At 47.0% G+C, this 24418-nt stretch overlaps 1 protein-coding gene across 1 annotated transcript; it reads left to right on the top strand.

Annotated features, from left to right (window-relative positions):
* The first annotated feature begins 1679 nt into the window (after positions 1 to 1679).
* LOC310666074 (neuronal acetylcholine receptor subunit alpha-7-like) lies at positions 1680 to 23421 on the top strand. Its single transcript, XM_083416651.1, has 10 exons — positions 1680 to 2081; positions 8939 to 9078; positions 9711 to 9755; positions 11467 to 11576; positions 12995 to 13074; positions 16071 to 16238; positions 17508 to 17702; positions 18824 to 18910; positions 20280 to 20389; positions 21846 to 23421. The coding sequence occupies exons 1-10, from the start codon at positions 2030 to 2032 to the stop codon at positions 22350 to 22352; spliced, it is 1494 nt and encodes a 497-aa protein (XP_083272777.1). The 5' UTR covers positions 1680 to 2029; the 3' UTR covers positions 22353 to 23421.
* The last annotated feature ends 997 nt before the right edge of the window (positions 23422 to 24418 follow it).

Below are 24418 nucleotides of genomic sequence, written 5' to 3'. Positions count from 1 at the left end.
GCCCATGCCATGAAAGTAACTTTTATATTCATGTCTCCGACCACATTGGCCGACCCTTCCGCAGGAGAATTCAACAGCTCGCATCTGTTTCTCAATGGCCTGGCGGGCTAGGAAACCGTTCAGAGGAGCAAGGAAGCGCAACAGGCTCTTTTCAGACTTCAGGATTCCCCGACACGGTGCCCTTGTGGTCTTCCCCTGGTGCCCTGAAAGCCTTTGAGCTGCCCGCCTGCAACTCACTGCTTCCTTGGGCAGGAGGTGATGAGGGCGATTGAAAGGAAAAACTCCAGCAGTTAAGGAACAACAAAAGGGTGTTTATTGCTAGCAATAAAGGCTCAGTGAGATTACTCTCCAAAAGCTCAGCAAAGCCCCCAAAGGGTGGGGCCTCCTTAATATACATAAAGATAAAGGGACCCCTGACTATTAGGTCCAGTCATGGCCGACTCTGGGGTTGTGATGCTCATCTCGCTTTACAGGCCGTGGGAGCCGGCATACAGCTTCCGGGTCATGTGGCCAGCAGGACTGAGCCGCTTCTGGAGAACCAGAGCAGCGCACAGAAACGCCGTTTACCTTCCCGCTGGAGCGGTACCTATTTATCTACTTGCACTTTGACGTGCTTTCGAACTGCTAGGTTGGCAGGAGCAGGGACCGAGCAACGGGAGCTCACCCCGTCATGGGGATTCGAACCGCCGACCTTCTGATAGGCAAGCCCTAGGCTCTGTGGTTTAACCCACAGCACCACCCGCATCCCATTTAATATACATAGCTGTTATTTATTAAACCAATACATATGCATGAACTTCCTCCAATCTAAAATTACAACACAATACAGTGGTACCTTGGGTTAAGTACTTAATTCGTTCCGGAGGTCCGTTCTTAACCTGAAACAGTTCTTAACCTGAAGCACCACTTTAGCTAATGGGACCTCCTGCTGCTGCTGCACCGCTGGAGCACGATTTCTGTTCTCATCCTGAAGCAAAGTTCTTAACCCAAGGTACAAGAGGGATAAATTGAATTCAGTTCATGCTTAAAGGTGAAATTGCTTGATTTTGCACTTTATGAAACAATGCATGAAACGAAACTCTGCTGTCCCTCGAAATTTGTACTTCCCCAAATTTTTGCAGTGCAGCTGTCCAGCCAAGTGCTGTGATTAAAAAATGCACCAGCTGGGACAAAATGTGCATAAAAATACGTATATTGGTGAAGATAACATCCCTGGAAGTTGATTTGCAAAAAAAAATATGTCCCTAATAGGAGAACATGAGTATCGGCAAATGCACATATGGATAAATGAGCCCTGAAATGTTGATGTCTTTTTGTGAGGAATAAAACCAGGAGACCGTGTGAAAATGTGGAGAAACGAACTTGAGATTGGAAAAAAAAAACACGAGCAACGCCGGAGAAACCGAAATGGACAGATTCATTCATCCCTGATACCCATCTGTAAGATTCTGCTGATTTAAGTTCACAATTATTGCGGGGAGATCAGCTCCTTTCTGAACTTCCTTTGGCGTATACATCTACACGACTGCACTGCAAATCTGCTCTACCTGCCGCTCTCTTCCAATCTCTCCTTCATCTCCTGTTTGCCTAATCTCTAATGGTCTTTTAATGTGTGTGTGTGTGTGTGTGAGAGAGAGAGAGAGAGAGAGAGAGAGAGAGAGAGAGAGAGAAGGAGGGAGGGAGAGAGATGCCATGAAATTAATGCCCCTTCTAAGTCCCATTAACGCTGACCTTCTAAAGAGCTCATGTGGCTCTTAAAATCTCTCCAGCCAAAACAGCCCTGAAATGATTGAATTAATGAGAGCTGAAATGCGTCCAGTGGGCAATGATGATGTTTCGTTCTCCTCTTTCCTTCCCCTCCCCAGCCTCTTCTAAATAAAGATTCTCGCTGTTTCCCTCAGTGAGTGAGCTGTGCGTCCTCCGCTGAGCCAGTACAGAGCGCGATGAGGAAGGCAGACTAGTTGGCACCAGCTTGGGGGTGGTGGTGTCTCCGTTGCCCCCTTTTCCTTTCCGCGATCCGGTTGCGGACATGGACCCCTCTGCCCGGATTTGTGCCCTCAGCATCTTCCTCCTCTTCCAAGGTAACTTCCTCTCTTTATTATCTGTGCCCCCATTTCTCTTCCCCCTCCACCACTCCCCTGACCAGGTATGCAAAAAAATATTTCTTTTCCCCGCCGCGGAACACAAGAAACCGAAAACCTCAAAAAAGGCAGAGGGGAGCAGATCTCCAGCTGTTTCCAAGAAGGATTTTGCAGGATGGATTGGATGAGAGATAAAAAGCAAGCCTGGAACATTGTCAAATCTCCCAGGGCTTTGAAACAGGTCTGGTGTTTTTCTAAAAGGAAAGCTTTTGTCTTTCCCCCTATAAACAGCGAGATCTTTTAGCATTTTAGGACTAGGTGATCTCCCAAGATGTCAGGAAAAACCCACTTTCTGCCCTATGATTTCAAGCCGGAGTCAGGACGAAAACCCTCCCCGTTTCCTGTCCTTACAGAGGGATAAAAATTGGGGCCTGGGTTGGTTTCCCAACCTCCTATAAAACCTCTTTTCCCCCCTTTCTCTCTTCGGGTTTTACGCTTTGCAGGAATAAAAGCAAATTTGACTGGGTCGTCTAGCTTTCCTGACTCCCCCCCCCTTCCAATTTACCCCCACTACCACTGCCTAGCTTATTTCATGCTTGCTGAGTTTAATTTCATACATAGCCTCCGTTTCTTCGGAAGGTGGGAGAATGGGCAGGCTGCCTTGTCAGTTTCGTTTAGGGTCTCAAGTTAAAAGGGGGTTCGTCTCCGCATCCTTTTCCACCCGCCTCCCTCTGTCTTGTTCCAGGATGGATCCGGCCAGTTTGTGTGTGTGTGTGTTGTTGTTGTTGTTGTTGTTGTTGTTGTTGTTGTTGTTGTTGTGTCAATAGTGGGTGTGTGGGAAACTGCACAGCAAAGCTGTTTCTTCCATCCCAACCTCTCACAATACAGTGGTACCTCGGGTTACAGATGCTTCAGATTACAGACGCTTCAGGTTACAGATGCTTCAGGTTACAGACTCCGCTAACCCAGAAATAGTACCTCGGGTTAAGAACTTTGCTTAACCTGAGGTTAAGCAAAACACCTGGACGTACATTTTCAAAATACAAGATACAGTGGTACCTCAGGTTACAGATGCTTCAGGTTACAGACTCCGCTAACCCAGAAATATTACCTCGGTGGGTACCCCCAACAAAAATTTAAAAATTTGGCTATGTAATTTGGAATTAATGTGATTTGATTGGTTTGTTAATAAAAATTATATTTTTTAAAAAAAGAAATATTACCTCGGGTTAAGAACTTTGCTTCAGGATGAGAATAGAAATTGTGCTCCGGCGGCACGGCAGCAGTGGGAGGCCCCATTAGCTAAAGTGGTACCTCAGGTTAAGAACAGTTTAAGGTTAAGAACGGACCTCCAGAAAGAAAGAAAAAAACACCTGGATGTACATTTCCGGAATACAAGATACAGTGGTACCTTGGGTTATAGATGCTTCAGGTTACAGACGCTTCATTCAGGTTACAGACTCCGCTAACCCAGAAATAGTACCTCGGGTTAAGAACTTTGCTTCAGGATGAGAACAGAAATCCTGCTCCGGCAGCGGGAGGCCCCATTAGCTAAAGTGGTGCTTCAGGTTAAGAACAGTTTCAGACTAAGAACAGACCTCTGGAATGGATTCAGTTCTAAACCCGAGGTACCACTGTACTGGAGGTTTGCGTTTTCTGAAATTGGCAGGAAGGTAGATTCCGAACACAGGAGGGATGGAGATTGCTTCAGCCTCAGCGGCGCTTAATTTATTTATGGGCTTTGCAGGTTCTGGCGGCCGAGGGGCTGAGACGCCTTTCAGAAGGGATCAGGGAAAGGCGTGTGAAGAGGAAAGGGGCCTGTCAACACCTCTTTATCCCTGGCGTATCCATGTTGAGAGGCAGCGCCCCCTCTGACTCCCAGGGGGGCTGGAGGCAATCCACAGGGGGCAGACTGCCCCCTTACTGGGATCAGAAGCGCATCGCAAGCTTCATTCTATGTCCCGCTTCCTTGGGTGTCCGTGGGGCTCTGAGGGAAGGAGAAAAGCTTTCTCTTTGATTTATTTATTTAGAATTTTATTTATTAAAGTTCTTAGGTTACATCAGTAAACATTATCATATTACAGTGGTGCCTCGCAAGACGAAATCAATCCGTTCCGCGAGTCTCTTCGTCTAGCGGTTTTTTCGTCTTGCGAAGCAACCCAATTAGCGGTTTAGCAGCTATTAGCGGCTATTAAAGGCTTAAGGGATTAGCGGATTAGCTGCTAAAAGGCTATTAGCAGCTTAGTGCCTTAGAAAAAGGGGGTGGGGAGCGAAAAAAAATCGCAAGAATCACAAGACATTTTCGTCTTGCGAAGCAAGCCCATAGGGAAATTCGTCCTGCGAAGCGCATCGAAAAACGGAAAACCCTTTCGTCTAGCGGGTTTTCCGTCTTGTGAGGCATTCGTCTTGCGGGGTACCACTGTACATCACAAGGCTTATCATACTATATTTTTCAACATGTATACAAAGTTTATATGTTAAAAGGAAGAAGGAAAAAAAACAAGGGCAAAAAACTATTCCAAAATCATATATATACCAACACTTTGGACTTCCTGTCTATCCCGTTGTATATTCCTTTTTTTCAAATGAATGTACTCTTATTATTGTATATTTCTTTACGCTTTATCTAATACATTCCTATATCAATATGTAAAGTAAAGGTAAAGGGACCCCTGACCGTTAGGTCCAGTCATGACCGACTCTGGGGTTGTGGCACTCATCTCGCTTTACTGGCCGAGGGAGCCGGCGTACAGCTTCCGGGTCATGTGGCCAGCATGACTAAGCCACTTCTGGCGAACTAGAGCAGCACACAGAAACGCCGTTTACCTTCCTGCCGGAGTGGTACCTATTTATCTACTTGCACTGGTGTGCTTTTGAACTGCAAGTTGGCAGGAGCAGGGACCGAGCAACGGGAGCTCACCCCATCGCGGGGATTCAAACCGCCGACCTTCTGATCGGCAAGTCCTAGGCTCAGTTGTTTAACCCACAGCGCCACCAGCGTCCCATATCAATATGTACCCTTGGTCTTATTTCTCAGCTCAGTCTCTCTCCAACATCAATCGAATGCTAGCGTAGATAGCAAACCTTTACTGTATTTTTGAGCATATATCTTATGTCTGTCCCTCTTTTCCATAATTTTTTGTTTTGAAATGCCTCTCAGGCTATTTGTCAACTGTGCCATTTCAGCAAATTCTTGTAGCTTGTTATGCCAATTTGTTATTGTCAGGACTTCTTCTTCCTTCCACCCCTTTGCCACCAAAGTCTGAGCTGCAGCCATTGCGTATAAAAATACCTCCCTAAAGTCATTCAGGATGTCCCTGCCAACAATACTTAACAGAATTGCCTCTGGTCTTTTTAGAAAGGTTATTCCAAACATTATTTTTTTTGGAATAACCTTTGGAATAACATTTCTAAAAAGCTTTACCCATTTTCTCTGTGCCATGTGTAATTTTATACGCTACTATCGTGCCACCTCTTAACATTTTCTCTAAACTAAAAAGTTGGCAGGGCCCTCAAGGGTCATCTAGTCCAACCCCCCTTCAACGCTCGAATCTCAAGTATTGCATCCGTGACAGATGGCCGCCCAACCTCTGTTTAAAAACTTCCAAGGAAGGAGAGTCTGCAGCTACCCGAGGGAGACTGTTCCCATGCCCTCCAATATTTCTCCGATGAAAATAGGGACGTTCCATTCCATAATGATAATTTTACTGTTTTTATACACCACACATCTTATTGGGTTGCCCCAGCCACTCTGGGCAGCTTCCAATATATTAAAAAACATAATAAAACATTAAACATTTTTTTTTTAAACTTCCTCATATAGGATTGCCTTCAGACAGCTCGGCGGTCAGATAACTCCATTTGTTGTTGTTGTTGTTTAGTCATGTCCGACTCTTCGTAACCCCCTGGACCAGAGCACGCCAGGCACTCCTGTCTTCCACTGCCTCCCGCAGTTTGGTCAAACTCATGCTGGTAGCTTCAAGAACACTGTGCCACCATCTCGTCCTCTGCCGTCCCCTTCTCCTTGTGCCCTCCATCTTTCCCAACATCAGGGTCTTTTCCAGGGAGTCTTCTCTTCTCATGAGGTGGCCAAAGTATTGGAGCCTCGGCTTCAGGATCTGTCCTTCCAGTGAGCACTCAGGGCTGATTTCCTGAAGAATGGATCGGTTTGATCTTCTTGCAGTCCATGGGACTCTCAAGAGTCTCCTCCAGCACCAGAATTCAAAAGCGATCAGCCTTCTTTACGGTCCAGCTCTCACTTCCATACATCAAGGGGACGACAGAGGACGAGATGGTTGGATAGTGTTCTTGAAGTTACCAGCATGAGTTTGACCAAACTGCGGGAGGCAGTGGAAGACAGGAGTGCCTGGCGTGCTCTGGTCCAGGGGGTCACGAAGAGTCGGACATGACTAAACAAGAACAACAAAAGGTAAAGGGACCGCTGACCATTAGGTCCAGTCATGGCCGACTCTGGGGTTGCGGCGCCCATCTCGCTTTACTGGCCGAGGGAGCCGGCGTACAGCTTCTGGGTCATGTGGCCAGCATGACTAAGCCGCTTTGGGCAAACCAGAGCAGCGCACGGAAACGCCGCTTACCTTCCTGCTGGAATGGTACCTATTTATCTACTTGCACTTTGACATGCTTTCGAACTGCTAGGTTGGCAGGAGCAGGGACCGAGCAACGGGAGCTCACCCTGTCGTGGGGATTCGAACCGCCGACCTTCTGATCAGCAAGCCGTAGGCTCTGTGGTTTAACCCACAGCGCCACCCACGTCTCAGACACACATTTGAGAGTAATCCCCGCTTATTCCAGGTAACCATGTGTAGAGGGGTCACGGCTTTTGGAAAGCGAAATGAATAGCTGAATTTGAAACAAAACAATAACAGTGGCGACAACGATGGGATCAGAGTCGAGTTTAGAACTGGGGTCTTCCTGAGCTTACAAGCTCATTGCCTGTTCTAAACGAAGCAGCGACCCAGGCTTTCAGCTCCACGGTTTTCGCAGCCTCCAATCTTCGGCTTCGTTTAAAGCTTCAGGCCCAAAGAGGCTCGTTCGCGGCTGCGGCAGCTTCAAGGCTCTGCTAGCAGCGAATGACAAGCAGAGAAGCTCACGGATGCCCTGCAGCCATCGCCCAAGGCAGTGAAAATTCGGAGCCAGGCGGAGATGGAAGAAGCAGCCCCGGGAGACAGGACTCACAACACCCCTGTCGCCCCAAGGAAGGAAGAAAAACCGTGAACCAGTAAAATGGACAAAACGACTTAACCAGACGCACACGAGAGGTGGAAACAGGAGCAGACTCATGCATTTGAAACACTCCTGTTTTCACGAGGGTCGCGTGACCCTTATGTATATATATATAAATATATAAACCGCATGTCTGAAGCAGCACAGGAAAACAGCCATGAAGACATTTTGACTCCCAAACTGACCAAATGTTTTCTCTGCAAAGTTAAAGGAAAATGGAAAAGCCTTTTCCTTCACAAATCCTGTCTTAAGGGTATGTCTGTATATGAATAGGGTGTATTTATCATTACAAAGGACTGGCCAGGCTCCCCAGGGTATCCAATCAAGTAAGCAATAAGAGGTAACCTGCCAGACAGGAGATAAACAATGCACTCAGATTTCTGCTGTAGACCGCCTTTTCTGTTATGTAGGTGTGATGTATCTGAGGGGTGGTCTTGAGCTCTAGGGCAGGGAATTTAAAATGTCTATATAAGGGCGGACACACCTTTGTTCTGGGTCCTCCTCCTTTCCTGCGTGTGAGAGGAGCACCCTGTTGCAACAGTTCAATAAAGATCAGGCTTACGAGCTGCTTTGCTTCTCAATATTCTCTGGCTGGCCTCTGTTCTTTTCTCTGACCGATGAAGAACCTACAAAGGATTCTATAAGGGCTCTTGTGTCCCCCATAAAGGAATAAGGGCAGAATTTTCGTTTATTACAGTACATTTTTTCAACAGCCTGTCCTATGAACGAACAGTGAAAAGGATCCTCTTCATTCTCTTTGGTTGAAGATTTACCAGGTCCCCATCTGCGCCATGAATTTAAAACCACAACCGTACCCCTTTAAATAGTCATGGCTTCCCCCCAAAGGATACTGGGATTTGTAGTTTAAAGGTGCCGAGAGTTATTAAGAGACTTCTAGTTCCCAGAGTTCCCTGGGAAGGAGGGATTGGCAAACCACTCTGGGAATTGGAGAGGGCTGTCGATGCCTAACAGCCACCATGCCTTAGCTCTTTGTCCAAAATGAGGCAGCGATGTTTCTGAAGACCAGATGCTGGAAACCTCAGGAAGGGAGAGATGGTCTTGTGTTCGAATCCTGCTTGCTGGTTTCCCACAGGCAATCTGGTCGGCCGCTGTGAGAACAGGATGCTGGACTAGCCAGGCCTGAAAGACCTACATTGGCTCCCAGTACGTTTCCAAGCACAATTCAACGTGTTGGTGCTGACCTTGAAAGCCCTAAACGGCCTCGGCCCAGTATACCTGAAGGAGCGTCTCCACCCCCATCGTTCTGCCCGGACACTGAGGTCCAGCTCCGAGGGCCTTCTGGCGGTTCCCTCCCTGTGAGAAGTGAGGTTACAGGGAACCAGGCAGAGGGCCTTCTCGGTGGTGGCGCCCACCCTATGGAACGCCCTCCCAGCAGATGTCAAGGCAATAAACAACTATTTTACTTTTAAAAGACATCTGAAGGCAGCCCTGTTTAGGGAAGTTTTTAATGTCTGATGCTGTATTTTTAATATTCAGTTGGAAGCCACCCAGAGTGGCTGGGGAGGCCCAGCCAGATGGGCGGGGTATAAATTATTATTATTATTATTATTATTATTATTATTATTATTATTATCTCATGTGCGATTTTTCAGGCTCTCAAGGAGGCGTCTACCAGCGGCAGCTGCTGAAAGCCTTGATGGAGAATTATACCCCCCTAGAAAGGCCGGTGGGGGATGACGCACAGCCCATAACCGTCCACTTCACCCTGAGCCTCATGCAGATCATGGATGTGGTAAGATCCTGAGCCTGGAAGGGCTTATATGGAAACAATGCACATCAAATATATCACTTTCCCTTCCCCTCCCCTGTCCATCTTGGGGTTTTCCTTGGGGACCTGTACATTATGAGGGCAACCAAAATGGTCAAAGGCCTGGAAACGATGCCTTATGAGGAACGGCTAAGGGAGCTGGGCATGTTTAGCCTGGAGAAGAGGAGGTTAAGGGGTGATATGATAGCCATGTTCAAATATATAAAGGGATGTCACATAGAGGAGGGAGAAAGGTTGTTTTCTGCTGCTCCAGAGAAGCGGACACGGAGCAATGGATCCCAACTACAAGAAAGAAGATTCCACCTAAACATTAGGAAGAACTTCCTGACAGTAAGAGCTGTTCGACAGTGGAATTTGCTGCCAAGGAGTGTGGTGGAGTCTCCTTCTTTGGAGGTCTTTAAGCAGAGGCTTGACAACCATATGTCAGGAGTGCTCTGATGGTGTTTCCTGCTTGGCAGGGGGTTGGACTCGATGGCCCTTGTGGTCTCTTCCAACTCTATGATTCTATGAGATCTTTCCCTCCTTATTTGCCACCTGAAGTTCCTTAATGCCTCACTCCTGAGCTTTTAACATTTCCCTCCCCATTTTTTTTGCAGGATGAGAAAAACCAAGTTTTGACCACCAACGTTTGGCTGCAGATGGTAAGGTCATGGCTTACGGGGGGCAGAGAAACCAGTTGTACCTGTTGTACTGCGGCATCGACTGTGTTGTATCAGTAGCCCTTCTGATCTTAGCAGCTTACCTCTTGCAAAGCTCACTTTGCTTGCTACTTTTATTTGTTTGTTGCAGTTGAGCTCTTGCAAAGCTTACCTTGCTTCCCTGCCAAGTAGTGGTAACTATTTCAATGCATTGTGTTGCTTCAGATGAAGCTCACCTGGGGTGGGAGGACAAACGGGCCCTTAAATATTGGCAACTTCGCCTTAAACAACAGCAGCAACACCCTAACCCTATCCCTAACCGAACGAAACATTGGCAGTGTCCCTTGAACGCTGATTTTTCTTACCCCTCCGTAGGAGTGGAGGCTTATATCCACCTAACATTAATCTATAAATGGCTGTCAGTGAAACTGCTCCCCTGAGGAATAGCCCCACTGATCCTCTTGAGGGGCAAAACCCTTCAGAAACTGGGTTTTGCCCCCCCTCAAGCCCTTCTAAGTCTGGGCTTGGGCCAGGCAAAAGCTACGGTCAGGCAAAGAATCATAGACACCGAGAGACAACAGGACTGCTTAAGGTGCCCCTGCTATAAAATTGGAGAAATCGAGAGATATATAGCTGCACCGGCAGCATATCGCTTCTTTCTCGTATCCAAAAATGCAAGAAGGGCTTTTACACTCGCCAGAAGCTGGGCTCTGCCCTCGCCGGTCCTGGAAGGATCCTTTAAAAAAGTCCCATATGACCAGAGACTTTGCGCCTGTTCATTGGGGGATATAGGAAGCCCAGAGCACTTGTTCTTTAGATGTCCCTTTTATGAAGAGGCACGTAGTGAGACCACTGATCCCCTGCTGGTGAGGCTCGCTGACCTCCCGGAAAAGCAAAAAATTTGACTTTTTCCTGTTAGGCAAAGATCGTAAGACAACCCGGATGGTCGCCAGATTCTGTGTACAGATCTGTAGGCGCAGACCATCCCCTGACCCGAACTAGTTCGTTAAGAAAATCCCCAAACTCGGTTCCATGGGTGACTCTGGGTCATCAATCTGCCGTAGCTTATCTTAAAGTTTTAAGTGTCTATACACTTATCGCATTTATAAATTTTAAATTTATTGTTGTACATTATTTTAAATGTTTGTTTTCCTTCGGGGATTGTAACCCCAAGTGTGTTTTATAAGCTGGTCTCCGACTGTAATAAATTATCTATCATCTATCTATCTATCATCTATCTATATCTATCTATCTATCTATCTATCTATCTATCTATCTATCTATCTATCTATCATCTATCTATCTATCTATCATCTATCTATCTATCTATCTATCTATCTATCTATCTATCTATCTATCATCTATCTATCTATCTATCTATCTATCTATCTATATCTATATCTATTTATCTATATCTATCTCTATCTATCTATCTATCTATCATCTATCTATCATCTATCTATCATCTATCTATCTATCTATCTATCTATCTATCTATCTATCTATCTATCTATCTATATCTATCATCTATCTATCATCTATCTATCTCTATCATCTATCTATCATCTATCTATCTATCTATCTATCTATCTATCTATCTATCATCTATCTATCTATCTATCTATCTATCTATCTATCTATCTATCATCTATCTATCTATCTATCTATCTATCATCTATCTATCTATCTATCTATCTATCCCCCCCCCCCTCAGTACTGGTACGACCATTACCTGCAGTGGAATGAATCGGAATACCCCGGCGTGAAGACTCTGCGGTTCGCAGCTAACCAAGTCTGGAAGCCTGACATCCTTTTGTACAACAGGTGGGAGAAGCTTGAAGCTGGGATATTTGGTGGTGTTGGCTGGGTGGGTAATAAGTTGGGCTTCTACAAGAGCCAGGTGGCCAAGTCAACCAGTGGTCAAGGAACTCAGAAAGGCAGCTGGACCACAGCTCTGACCATCCCTGGCTGGGCTTGCTAGTGCCGCTGGGAGCTGCAGTTCAGCTAGAGAATGAAACCTTTGCAAGGACTTGTAAGGAGCAATCTCTTTTTGGAGCGCTTCCACCAATACAAACCTCTCTGGACTCAGGTGGATGCCCCCTTCTGAGGGAGGTCCAGAGAGTGGCACCAAGGCAGAAGGGCCTTTTTGGTGTTGGCTCCAGCCTTGCAGAACGCTCTCCCCAGTGAAGCCCGTCTGGTACCAGCTTACCCCTGGAAGGAGAGGAAGAGAATTTTATTCCTCTAGAGGCTTTGCGCCTAGACTTCGGAGCTACCCAGAGTGGTTCCCCACGTCCTAGCACAGGACTATCACACAAGCCTTTACGTCAGGGGTCAGCAAACTTTTTCGGCAGGGGCCGGTCCACTGTCCCTCAGACCTTGTGGGGGGCCGGACTATGTTTTTTGGGGGGGGAAATGAACGAATTCCTGTACCCCACAAATAACCCGGAGATGCATTTTAAATAAAAGGACACATTCTACTCATGTAAAAAGATGCTGATTCCCACGGGTTGGATTGAGAAGGTGATTGGGCCGGATCCGGCCCCCGGGCCTTAGTTTGCCTGCCCATGCTTTACGTGCTCTGATGTGTCAGCTGAAGCAACCGGAAAGAAATCTGATTTAACATAGGAAATTGAAGGAAAACTACGTGTAGATGATCTCTAGATGGTACTTGACGCCAAGTAAACTAGCAAAAATGTATGTCAGAGTCAGGTATGTGCTGGAAATGTACAGGGAAATGTAAAAATGTGAAGGTACATTTTATCATATGTTGTTGGACGTGTAGAGTAGCTAAGGGGTTTGGGGCAATGTAAAGGTAAAGGGACTCCTGACCATTAGGTCCAGTCGTGACTGACTCGGGTTGCGGCTCTCATCTTGCTTTACTGGCCGAGGGAGCCGGCGTACAGCTTCCGGGTCATGTGGCCAGCAGGACTAAGCCGCTTCTGGCGAACCAGAGCCGCACACGGAAACGCCGTTTACCTTCCCGCTGGAGCGGTACCTATTTATCTACTTGCACTTTGAGGTGCCTTCGAACTGCTAGGTTGGCAGGAGCAGGGACTGAGCAACGGGAGCTCACCCCGTCGCGAGGATTCGAACCGCAGACCTTCTGATCGGCAAGCCCTAGGCTCTGTGGTTTAACCCACAGCGCCACCCGCGTCCCATTTGGGGTGATATATAAAGGAACAAAATCTGATTTCATTGAGCTTCTTCAACTTTTCCCCTCCCCTTCTCCTTCCCCTCCCCAGTGCCAATGAAGAGTTTGACTCCACGTTCCACACCAACGTCTTGGTCAACTCCAGCGGCTACTGCCAGTGGCTGCCCCCAGGTGAGAGGCGGATTTGGTGTCACATAGCGGGAAAGTGGTGTCTTTTGCCAAAGGCAAGGTGGTTCTTTTAAAATGAGATTCAGAAGTAATACAAAACACAAGGGAGTGAGAAGATGAAAGATTTTCTTCTAAACAGCAAGCAATATATACTGTATTTTTCGCTCCATAAGGCACACCGGACCATAAGGCGCACCTGGTTTTTAGAGGGGGAAATCAAGGGGGGGGGGGAAATATTGTCCACTTCTCCCAGAGCTTCTTGGGGCTGCCAGGGGAAGCCCCCCCCCAGCCCCAAAGAGCAAAGAAGCCAAGACAGTGAGCAGGATCCATCCCGCTGGCTGTCTTAGAATCATAGAATCATAGAGTTGGAAGAGACCACAAGGGCCATCAAGTCCAACCCCCTGCCAAGCAGGAAACACCATCAGAGCACTCCTGACATATGGTTGTCAAGCCTCTGTTTAAAGACCTCCAAAGAAGGAGACTCCACCACACTCCTTGGCAGCAAATCCCACTGTCAAACAGCTCTTACTGTCAGGAAGTTCTTCCTAATGTTTAGGTGGAATCTTCTTTCTTGTAGTTTGGATCCATTGCTCCGTGTCCGCTTCTCTGGAGCAGCAGAAAACAACCTTTCTCCCTCCTCTATGTGACATCCTTTTCTATATTTGAACATGGCTATCATATCACCCCTTAGCCTCCTCTTCTCCAGGCTAAACATGCCCAGCTCCCTTAGCCGTTCCTCATAAGGCATCGTTTCCAGGCCTTTGACCATTTTGGTTGCCCTCCTCTGGACACGTTCCAGTTTGTCAGTGTCCTTCTTGAACTGTGGTGCCCAGAACTGGACACAGTACTCCAGGTGAGGTCTTGGCTTGTGCCATAGCTGCGCACAGCCTCTCTGGCCGGAGGGGCTGCGCGCGGCTGAAGAAGCCAAGACAGCAATGGATCCCGCTCGCTGTCTTGGCTTCCTCTTTAGCCGCGCGCAGCCCCTCCGGCCGGGAGAGGCTACGTGCAGCTATGATATTACCCCCACCTCCTGCAAAAGCCCACAGGAGCCACGCACCCTTTAAGGAGTGTGTGGCTCCTGCGGGCTTTCCTATGAGGAGGGAGAAGGGACTGACTGGCTGCGTCAGTCCCTTCTCCCTCCTGGGGAAAAGCCCGCAAGAGCCGCGTGGAGCTTGTGTGTGGCTCTTGGGGGCTTTTCCTGACTGCTTCCCCCCTGCATTCGCTCCATAGGACGAGCACACATTTCCCCTTACTTTTTAGGAGGGAAAAGGTGCGTCTTATGGAGTGGAAAATACGGTACATACCAAGCGAGCGCTTTAATCTGCCACTCGGAAGCCCTAAAAAAGCGGCAAAATGTAGCCTCAGTTTGTTATCGATTGGTCCATGCAGGAACTTCAAATAAACTCTTCCCACAACTATCCAACTTATAGCTAGCCAGCCCTTTCCTGACTGGCTACATGCAGAACATCCAGGGCGGGATTTAGGCTGGATGAGGCCCTCAGCTTCTGAAGGTAATGGGGTCCTTTATATGTCCAGCTGTCCTTTGTCAACAACAAACTGTCACTGTTTTTTTGTGTTGAACATATGCTATATGGTAATTTAAGGTCCTAATAGGTATCTAGAGCCATTTGCACATCACAAAATATGTATTTTATCAAAGCACCGTACTTTTCTGCGTATAAGACTATGTTTTTTTTACTCTAATGTTCAAAATCTGGGCTCGTCTTGTACACGGATAGTATCTCCCCCCCATTTTCTTAAATGGGATTCCCCCCAAAATCTTATACATGGGGGCGTCTTATAGAGGGGGGAAATATGGCAATTATTGAACCGAAATACAACTAAAAAGAAGTATATTAATAGTGAAATAATTATTAAGCTCTAACATAAAATGATTGGGGGCTCATGGCTTACATTGTAGGAGCCTACACAACACAAAACACTGTTGCTGTATGTAGGTTTTAGTTTATTTGTTTTTTAACTTATATTTTGGAAATGTACATCCAGCCCCCACCCCCCATTCCCGAGGGTCTGAATCCCTATTCGGAAATCTCCAAAATACTGGGGCGCTTTGAAGCATATATGTCACCGATTACAAGAGTTAAATGTTAAATTAGAGCGCCTCCTGCTGACGACTTCTAAAAATTTATATATATTTTTGTAGCAGGTCAAAAGCAGCATAATGATCATAAATCAGGCATGTCGAAAGTCCGTTTTGGGGGCCTAATCCGGCCCACCGGTCAATTTAATCCAGCCCCCGTGGCAGTATATGTCATGGCGTAAAATCCTAAAAAAAGTTCAACAACTTTTGGGTAAAATTGATTTTCCAATAGAAAACATCCAATTAAATATCCAATCATAATACAGTGGTACCTCGCAAGACGAATGCCTCGCAAGACGAAAAACTCGCAAGGCGAAAGAGTTTTTTGTTTTCTGAGTTGCTTCGCAAGACGGATTTCCCTATGGGCTTGCTTCGCAAGACGTAACGTCTTGCGCCTTTTTTTAAAAACCGCCAATGCATTCCTATGGGAAACCGTCAATGCACAGTGGTGCTTCGCAAGACGAAAAAACTCGCAGAACGAATTAATTTCGTCTTGCGAGGCACCACTGTACTTCAATTAAACTAAAAAAAAACTAAAATAAAAAAGATAAAATTTTAGTCCAAATGGTATTTAATAATTTCTCTCGGGGCTCCCCACGGACTGGATCTCTGGAGCAGATCTCCACACCTTGGTCCTGCTTTTCCTTGTTCTTTCCATATTTTCCACATCTCGATTTTAAGGCTTCGTAATAAAAAGCTCAACAACTTCAATCCTAAAAAAGTTTTGGTCGGCCCTCACGCATGTTCACTTCGTCAAGTCTGGCCCTCTTTGGAAAAAGTTTGGGCCCCCTGTCATAAGTCTTTTCCGTTGCATTTTGGCTATGTATATAATTTCTGTTCATAACAACAACAACCACCACCTTGGTGTGGCTCATTTGGCCCGTTCCCCCTGCCCCAGGCATCTTGAAAAGCACCTGTCGAATCGACGTCCGCTGGTTCCCCTTCGACACCCAGAAGTGTGACCTGAAGTTTGGCTCTTGGACGTACGACGGCTGGCTGCTTGACCTGCGCATGCTGGAGACGGACACCTCTGGCTACGTGGCCAATGGCGAGTGGGACCTCATGGGTAAGGGGGAACCTCCAGCAAACCCAGCGCCAAGCTCCTAGCCCTCATGAGGTTGGGTTTATTGTTATTTTAGACAATAGGGCTCCTGCGGCCAGGGCTGGGGGAAGGAATTCAGCTTTGTTCTCATTTAAAGGCAAACCTGCCTTGTTCACGCTTTTTGAAAAACAGTGCAAACTGGAACACAGTTTGGAATCAACTTGATCCCCTTCTCCTCTTTCCTTTTTCCTTTCACCTTCTGTGATGGAAATCCTATTTGGGGACTTCCCTGGCTTTTTTCTGGCCCATGTAGGACCAGTCTGTATAGTTAGCCTTGGTGAAGACTTGACATTTTCATCCCCCAAAAAACGTTTCTGATTTGAGTTTACACTGAAATGAGGCTGCATTTTAATGTTTTAATGTTGTATTTTAATCTTGTTTTTTAAGCTGTATTTCAACCAATTGCTTTTAAATTTGGTGTTAGCCGCCCTGAGCCTGGTCTTGGCTGGGGAGGGCGGGGTATAAATAAAATTTATTTTTATTATTTATTATTATTATTATTATTATTATTATTTATTTACTATTATTAATATTATTAGCCTTCTTAATTTGCACTTAGCAGGGCAGTTTTACAGTCAAGTTGGGAGTACAAAATTGCATCTGCCCGGGTAAAACATGCACATAAATGCCTATATATGAAGTCCTGGGCCTTGCAGACTTGGGTAAATGAGAGGGGCGTCAGTTGGGACAGATTTCTTAGACTGGCGTGACCAAATCAAACTTGTGAAAATTCCCCGCAAAAGGTACCAGAGGCCAACTGACCTCATCCTGCACACAGAAATCTCTGGAATGCCGTTAAACCATCTGCTGTTGCTCAGCAACTCCGGAATGGGGGGAGAAATTCAACTGAGTACTCATTTAAACCCAAACTGACCAAATCCACACTTTACAAGCCAATACATGAATTAAACAAAGCCGCCCTCCCAAATTCACACTTCTCCGAATTTTGCAATGCGCTTCTCCAGCTGAGTGATATTTATGCATATACTGCGGTGAAGCGTGCATAGAAACGCATATAATGTGCAAAAAAACCCACGTATTAGGAAATCGCTTTGCAAAAATGGTGTGCGGCAGGACTTTTTAAAATGCAAGTTTGCAAACTGATGTGGGCATGTGGAGGAGAACTGAACCTCAGGCTGGGGGGCAAAACCCCCCCATGAGAAACAGGAAGAAAGTGAAACGGATTGATTCTCTGGCGTACACTGACTCCCTCTTCCTCCTCACCTGCTACAGGTGTGCCTGGCAGTCAGAACAAAGTGTTCTACGAATGCTGCCGGGAGCCCTACCTGGACGTCACCTTTGCGGTCACCATGCGGCGCCGAACACTTTATTACGCCCTCAACATGCTGGTTCCTTGCCTCCTCCTCTCAGCCATGACCTTCCTGGTCTTTCTTCTGCCAGCTGATTCCGGAGAGAAGATTTCCCTGGGTAAGCAGAACAATTCAAGCCGAACAATTATGCTAACTATTGCCTGCGTGGCTCCCCCCTTCCACTACCTAGGACTTTTGTTGTTGTTTAGTCGTTTAGTCGTGTCCGCCTCTCCATGACCCCCTGGACCAGAGCACGCCAGGCACTCCTGTCTTCCACTGCCTCCCGCAGTTTGGTCAAACTCATGTTCGTAGCTTCGAGAACACTGTCCCACCATCTCGTCCTCTGTTGTCCCCTTCTCCTTGTGCCCTCCATCTTTCCCAACATCAGGGTCTTTTCCAGGGAGTCTTCTCTTCTCATGAGGTGGCCAAAGTCTTGGAGCCTCAGCTTCAGGATCTGTCCTTCCAGGGAGCACTCAGGGCTGATTTCCTTCAGAATGAATCGGTTTGATCTTCTTGCAGTCCATGGGACTCTCCAGAGTCTCCTCCAGCACCAGAATTCAAAAATATCCGTTCTTCAGCAACCAGTCTTCTTTATGGTCCAGCTCTCACTTCCATACATCACTAATGGGAAAACCAGAGCTTTAACTATACAGACCTTTGTTGGCAAGGTGATGTCTCTGCTTTTTAAGATGCTGTCTAGGTTTGTCATTGCTTTTCTCCCAAGAAGCAGGCGTCTTTTAATTCCGTGGCTGCTGTCACCATCTGCAATGATCATGGAGCCCAAGAAAGTGAAATCTCTCACTGCCTCCATTTCTTCCCCTTCTATTTGCCAGGAGGTGTTGGGACCAGTGGTCAGGCACCCCCAAACTCGGCCCTCCAGCTGTTTTGGGACTACAGTTCCCACCACCCCTGACCACTGGTCCTATTAGCTAGGGATGACGGGAGTTCTAGTCCCAAAACAGCTGGAGGGCTGAGTTTGGGGGTGTCTGACCTAGCAGAAGCCCCGGCGTTCGAAGCCCTTTGCAGATATTATCTGAGTGGATTCTCACAACAGCCCCACGATGAAGGTCGCTGTTTGTTATACCCATATTGCAGAAGGAAGGACTGAGGCAGAGGAGTGTGGCTCGAGGTAGCTGAGCCTCCTGGCAGATTTTCCTTGGGTTGTTGTTGCTTTTTGCCTCTCTCACTTAGACGCTCCTTCAAACCCAGTGGAATAACAGCCTGTTTCCCCCTTGACAGGCATCACCGTTCTCCTCTCACTGACTGTCTTCATGCTGCTTGTGGCGGAGGTTATGCCGGCCACCTCTGACTCCATTCCGCTCATAGGTATGTACGGGAGGGAGATCTGGAGGTGGATTGGTTTGCCCAGGGATGGGCAGACCTTAATTGTGCTCTCTGCTCCTAAATGTGATGGAGCCAGACAATTAAACCCCTGTGTTGCAAACAATTATCAGTAATACCCAAGGCAACACGATGACAAAGTACAACAATGCGATGTCAATATAAACTCTTGATATAATCTATGTGGAACATATAACAGTATGAAAAACCAAATGAACAGAATCTCATAAATCTCCGAAAGTAAGTCTTACAAGTCTTGTTATGTTACATAACTGTATGACCACTGCTCCATATATATTGTTGTTACACAATTCCGTTCACCGTATATAGATGGGTTCATGAAGCACTTCTGTATCCTTCTGCTGTGCTGAAGAAGAATTCTAGGAAACAGTGGGTATATCTGGAATCAGTGTTCACTGCGCCTGTTTGCGGACCACTTCGGCGGCGTTGGACGTCATAAAACAAAGCTTTAACGGCTTGTTTTTCACCAGATAAGAATCTGACGCATTGCTTCTCTCAGAGACCTGCATAGTCTACAAAGACTTTCAGAGACTTATAAGACTTACTTTCAGAGATTAATGAGATTCTGTTGATTTGGTTTTTCATATTGATGTTTGATATATGTTATATAAAGTGTTTATATTGATATTGCATTGTGGTACTTCGTCATCGTTTTGCCATGGATATTACTGATTACTACTGCTCCTAAATGTGATGGGAGACGGGTTGACATGGGCACTTGGTACAGGTTTAGAGATCATAGAATCGTCAAACTATATAGTCGCAAGGGACCGTGAGGGTTGAGTCTACCCCCTTGCAATTCAAAAAAACCCCTGATTCCTGAGATATACTGCCCCTGTACTTGGAAGTTCCATTTAAGCCTCACATCTGTCAATACATGGACTTATTCGTTCTTAGTTGCATGCCAGCAGAAGGCAGGCAAATGTTATAGAAACAATAATTAGGATATCATTGCCAGGTAGGGATGAACAAACCTGTCAATTCTAGTTTCTCATTTTCCAGTTTGCCGCTGTGTCGTTTTTGGTTTTTAAAAAGCAAACACAACATTTCACAATCGTTTTACTGCACATCCTCAAGCATACACAATTTTGCAAGCAAATTCCCCCAACCCATTGCATTTTTGTATGCTGTTCTTGGGAAAATGTATTCATTTCCCTGCAACTTTCCTCCTAACACATGCATTTTCTTACATATTTTGGTTGCAAGACATTTCGGAGGACTTGTTGGTTAGCGTTTTGATTCAGGAAGTGTGAATCAGGCAGGGTGTGATCCTGCAAGATCTTCCCACCCTTCCTGATGTGCATTTCAGAATCCTTTCTCTCTCTGCCTCTAGGACAATACTTTGCCAGTACGATGGGCATGGTGAGCCTCTCTGTGGTCGCGACAGTCTTTGTGCTCCAGTACCACCATCACGACCCGGACGGCGGCTGCATGCCAAGATGGGTGAGTGCTTTTAAAAAATCCGTTTTCAGAATCGCTGCTTTGTTTATCACGGAGCGCCTTGTATCCAACGTAGGCGACATTCATGGCATTCCTTTTATTTTTGTTAAATTGTTTTTATTAATTTTCCAATAAAAAAAAATCCAATTAACATATCAAACCGTAATCCAATAAAAATAAAGAACTAAAATAAAAAAGACCAAATTATCATCCGAATTATAATTATTAATTTTTCGGGGCTTCCCATAGTCTGGACCTTTGAAGCATATCTCCGCATCTCAGTTCTGCCTCTCCGTGTCGTTTCCATATTTTCCACATCTTGATTTTAACGCTTTAAACTTCTCTGTCTGGCTCTGCGGCATTCCTTTTAAAGCACTAGGATCCCACCATAATCACTGTCATGGCTTCCCCCAGAGAATCATGGGAGCTGTAGTTTGTGACCGGTGCTGAGACTGGTTGCTAGGAGACACTATTCCCCTCACAGAGTTACAATTTCAAGAGAGGAATCCATCCCTCTTTTCCACGTATGTAACAACAGAGGCTAGGATTCTCTACGCACAAAAAGATCCCACCAAAGAATGGGGAAGTGAGGCGATGGATGATGTAGAACTGGCCAAGTTAACAGCCAGATTAAGAGAATCTAGCGATGATTGCTTTGCAGAAGGCCGGAAACACTTTTTGGACTACAGTGGTACCTCTGGATACGAACGGGATCCGTTCCAGAGCTCCGCATCCTGAAGCGAACGCAACCCTCTTCTGCGCATGCGTGTGACGTCATTTTGAGTGTCTGCGCATGCGCGAGCGGTGAAACCCAGAAGTAACGCGTTTCGTTACTACCGGGTCGCCGCGGAGCGCAACCCGAAAACGCTCAACCTGTAGCAACTTCAACCCGAGATATGACTGTATTTAACTCGTGACAAACTTCACAAGCAGGATTTAAAATATGAGCAAGGGGAGGAATTGGAGAAAGCAGTATGGATGGGATGGTATAAAAGAGGAAATGTTTTGTGCGGTAGAAGGTGAGAAATAAAATCACCATGGAATATGGGATGGGAAGCTGGAAAAATGTCTTACGTATGGAAGCCTGAATGTCATTTTTTTGAAAATTTAATCTCAATTTATTACAAAAAATGAAACCGCCCACCCCTCTTTCCAGGGGATTCTGGGAATTGTAGCTCATCCTACCAACCCACAACACCATTAACAAATGACAGCTCCCAGAATTCTTTGGGAGAAGCCAAAATGGTCTCATAGTACTTCAGATGTATGGTGGGAACTTGGCCCAAGAGCATTTATTGCTTTCCGAGTTGTTGTTGACCTTCCCCTGATGATCCGCTCCCTCTTCCCTTCCCTTGCGGACCCCTCCTCCTTTCTCGGTCTGGTAATAAACGGGGTCCCTGTTTCCCCTCGCCCGTAAACTCCATTCCCTCTCCCTTATTGTCTTGCTATTTCCACGCAGGTCCAGGTGGTGGTCTTGCAGTGGGGGGCCTGGCTTCTGCGCATGCGCCAACCCGGGGAGGACCCAGTGGAGCGCCCGCACTGCGCCCCCAGCCTGCTGAGTTGCAGCTCGGACGGCAGCGACGGCGGCAGCTCACCCACCCGCCAGGCCCGTCTCCCCGTGGCGCTGGCCAACGGCAACCTCGCCTACCCTGCGGCGCTGCTCCCGGCCAAGCCCCCCGACGTGCCGCGCCCGTTCCTCCCGTCCCCGGAGCTGCCGTCCTCCAGCCCCGAGGAACTCCTTGCCGCGCCTGAGCTGGGCCGCATCCTGGAGGAACTGCACTATGTGGCTCAGTGTTTCCGGGGCCGCGACGCCGCCCAGGCCGCCTGCAGCCAGTGGAAGTTTGCGGCAGCCGTCCTGGACCGGCTGTGCCTGGTCACCTTCGCTCTGGTCCACATCGTCTGTTCCATCGGCATCCTCATGGCCGCGCCCAACTTCCCCGAGGCCATCACAAAGGACTTCCTGTGACGCTAAGCCCGCAAAATGGCAGGTTTCCCCGACGCCTAGGTTTTGGCATCTTTCCCTAGCGTCAGGACAGGTCTTTCCAACATGGCTTCCCTCCCTAGCGGCAGGATGTTGCTAGAGGCTTCCGGCAAGGAGTATCCGGGACAATTGAGGACAACCGGCCTTGCAGGCCAGGACTTGTGACCCACTTGTGAACACTGTCCTGCCAAGTTCTGTGTGCTCATCAGGAGGACCAAACGGACACCGACACCCCTGTCCTGCACGCCAAGTCCGCAACACTCGCCCTGAAGGATTTCAGATCATAGTTGTCAACTTACAGATTTGAAAATAAGGGACCAGCAGCCTCGAAAATAAGGGATCAGCAGCCAAAATAAGGGATTTTCCCGGCACAGGTATGTTCGACTTCTGAGCCCCTCCGAGCCAAAGGCAGAAAGCCCAGCCAGCAGCCAAACGAAGCCTCAAGCGGTGGTTCCCACAGCGCAGCAACCCAGCAAAGGGGATGCAGCAAGGGAAACCACCGTCCCCTCTCCGCTGGGAAGCGCTGAGCAAAGGCGTGTCCCCAGGCAACGCGGCCGATTTGATCGGCACAAGGCATGCAAGCTCCACCCCCCAGTCGTTCTTAGACGCCTTATTGGGTGAGCAACGCAGCCAAGCAACACAGTTGGAGCCTCCCTCCTCCCTGGCCGGCAGGGAGGGAGGGATAGGAGCTGCTTCCTTTGAAACCTGGGAAATTTAAGGGACATCATCAATAAGGGACAGCAGCGGGACTCGGCGCTGGGATAAGGGAGTTTCCCGCCAAATAAGGGACGGTTGACAGCTATGTTTCAGATTCAAACTTCCTCTAGAATTTACCACTCATTGTTTTTCTGAGAGGGGCCTATTTGAGCCTGAACGCCACGGATGTCAAAAAGTCTTCATTCTCCACCGAGCCCCAATGCTGCCGCATGCAGCGCTGTTTTCCTTCTGCTGCATTTCATCTTCTGCCAAAGGTTATCTGTCTTGCTGCCCGCTGTGGTGAAATTACATAATATATGTAATGAATTACCCCGGCGTTTATGTTATGCTTGGCCCCATGCATTTTGGCGAAAATGAAACAGAGTAAATGGTGTGTTAATCGGTCTTGTGTCGTTTACAGACCAACAGCAGCAGCAAATATCGATCGCATTTGCTGTCTCCATTTCCCTTCCACGCTTGGGACGACCAAGCGAACATGGTCCACTTCCACGCCATAGTCCTGGAGCTCCTAAATCAGTTTGGGAGCCCTGACCTGGTTTATAAACCCCGGAGGAGGTTTTCGTGGAGACCCTTTTATAGCAATGGAAACTAAATCGATTCACATGTCTTTGTGTGTACACATCCTGCGATGGATCGTGGCCAGGGATTCAAGCCCTGCCCCAGCAGCCTTGAGCCAAGGCCACACAGCCACGCTCTCTGCCTCAGTTTTCCTAGGCTGTAAAATGGGAACATGCCAAGCTACCTTCTTGCCGGGGACTGCTATGAAGTCAAAGGATGCAATGAAGTTTATGAAAGTGTTTTTGCAACTGATGAGGTTCGGATTCACCGAATGTGGGAATGTTTTTATTGTGTCACACAGTACCAATCTTCTCGCTTCGAAAGGCAATGCTATGAACATTTGCATGTTCACAGTTTTGTGTATGTTAACAAGACATTGCTAAATGTCGTGCCAAAAGGAAGAGGGGGGTATCTTTCCATTTTGATGGTTTGTTTGTGATCTTTCTGACCCCCCCCCCGTATAGTGTGTTACCATTTATGGGGGCAAATATATAAATGTATTTTTTTTAACACTTGCCTTCCCAGGAGGACAGCAAATGTTAGCCAAATCAAGGACACCTTTTCTCTCCTCTTTTCACAACTTTTCATAACTACTACAGTACCTCTAAGTGACGGCAACATAGACTGGATTTGTTTTTCATTTAATTTTATTTAGACAGAAAAAAATTAAATTATTAAAAGTGGCAATAAATAATCAATAACTTAAGCATTGATATTGTCTGAAACATATAATCCAACTCTTCGTTTTTCTTAAAATTCCTCATCACTAAAAGTTC

Source organism: Podarcis tiliguerta (assembly GCF_965153285.1).
Source record: "Podarcis tiliguerta genome assembly, chromosome: 16".
Taxonomy (NCBI): domain Eukaryota; kingdom Metazoa; phylum Chordata; class Lepidosauria; order Squamata; family Lacertidae; genus Podarcis; species Podarcis tiliguerta.
Note: the sequence above shows the minus strand (reverse complement) of the source record. Positions and strands in the feature narration are given on the sequence as shown.

What these genes read in the sequence shown, in the direction of transcription:
- LOC310666074 (XM_083416651.1), top strand. Translation starts at nt 2,030, where the DNA reads ATGGACCCCTCTGCCCGGATTTGTGCCCTCAGCATCTTCCTCCTCTTC. An exon ending in TCATGCAGATCATGGATGTG is followed by an intron (nt 9,079 to 9,710) that starts GTAAGATCCTGA and finishes TTTTTTTTGCAG; the next exon opens with GATGAGAAAAACCAAGTTTT. An exon ending in CGGAGAGAAGATTTCCCTGG is followed by an intron (nt 17,703 to 18,823) that starts GTAAGCAGAACA and finishes CCCCCTTGACAG; the next exon opens with GCATCACCGTTCTCCTCTCA.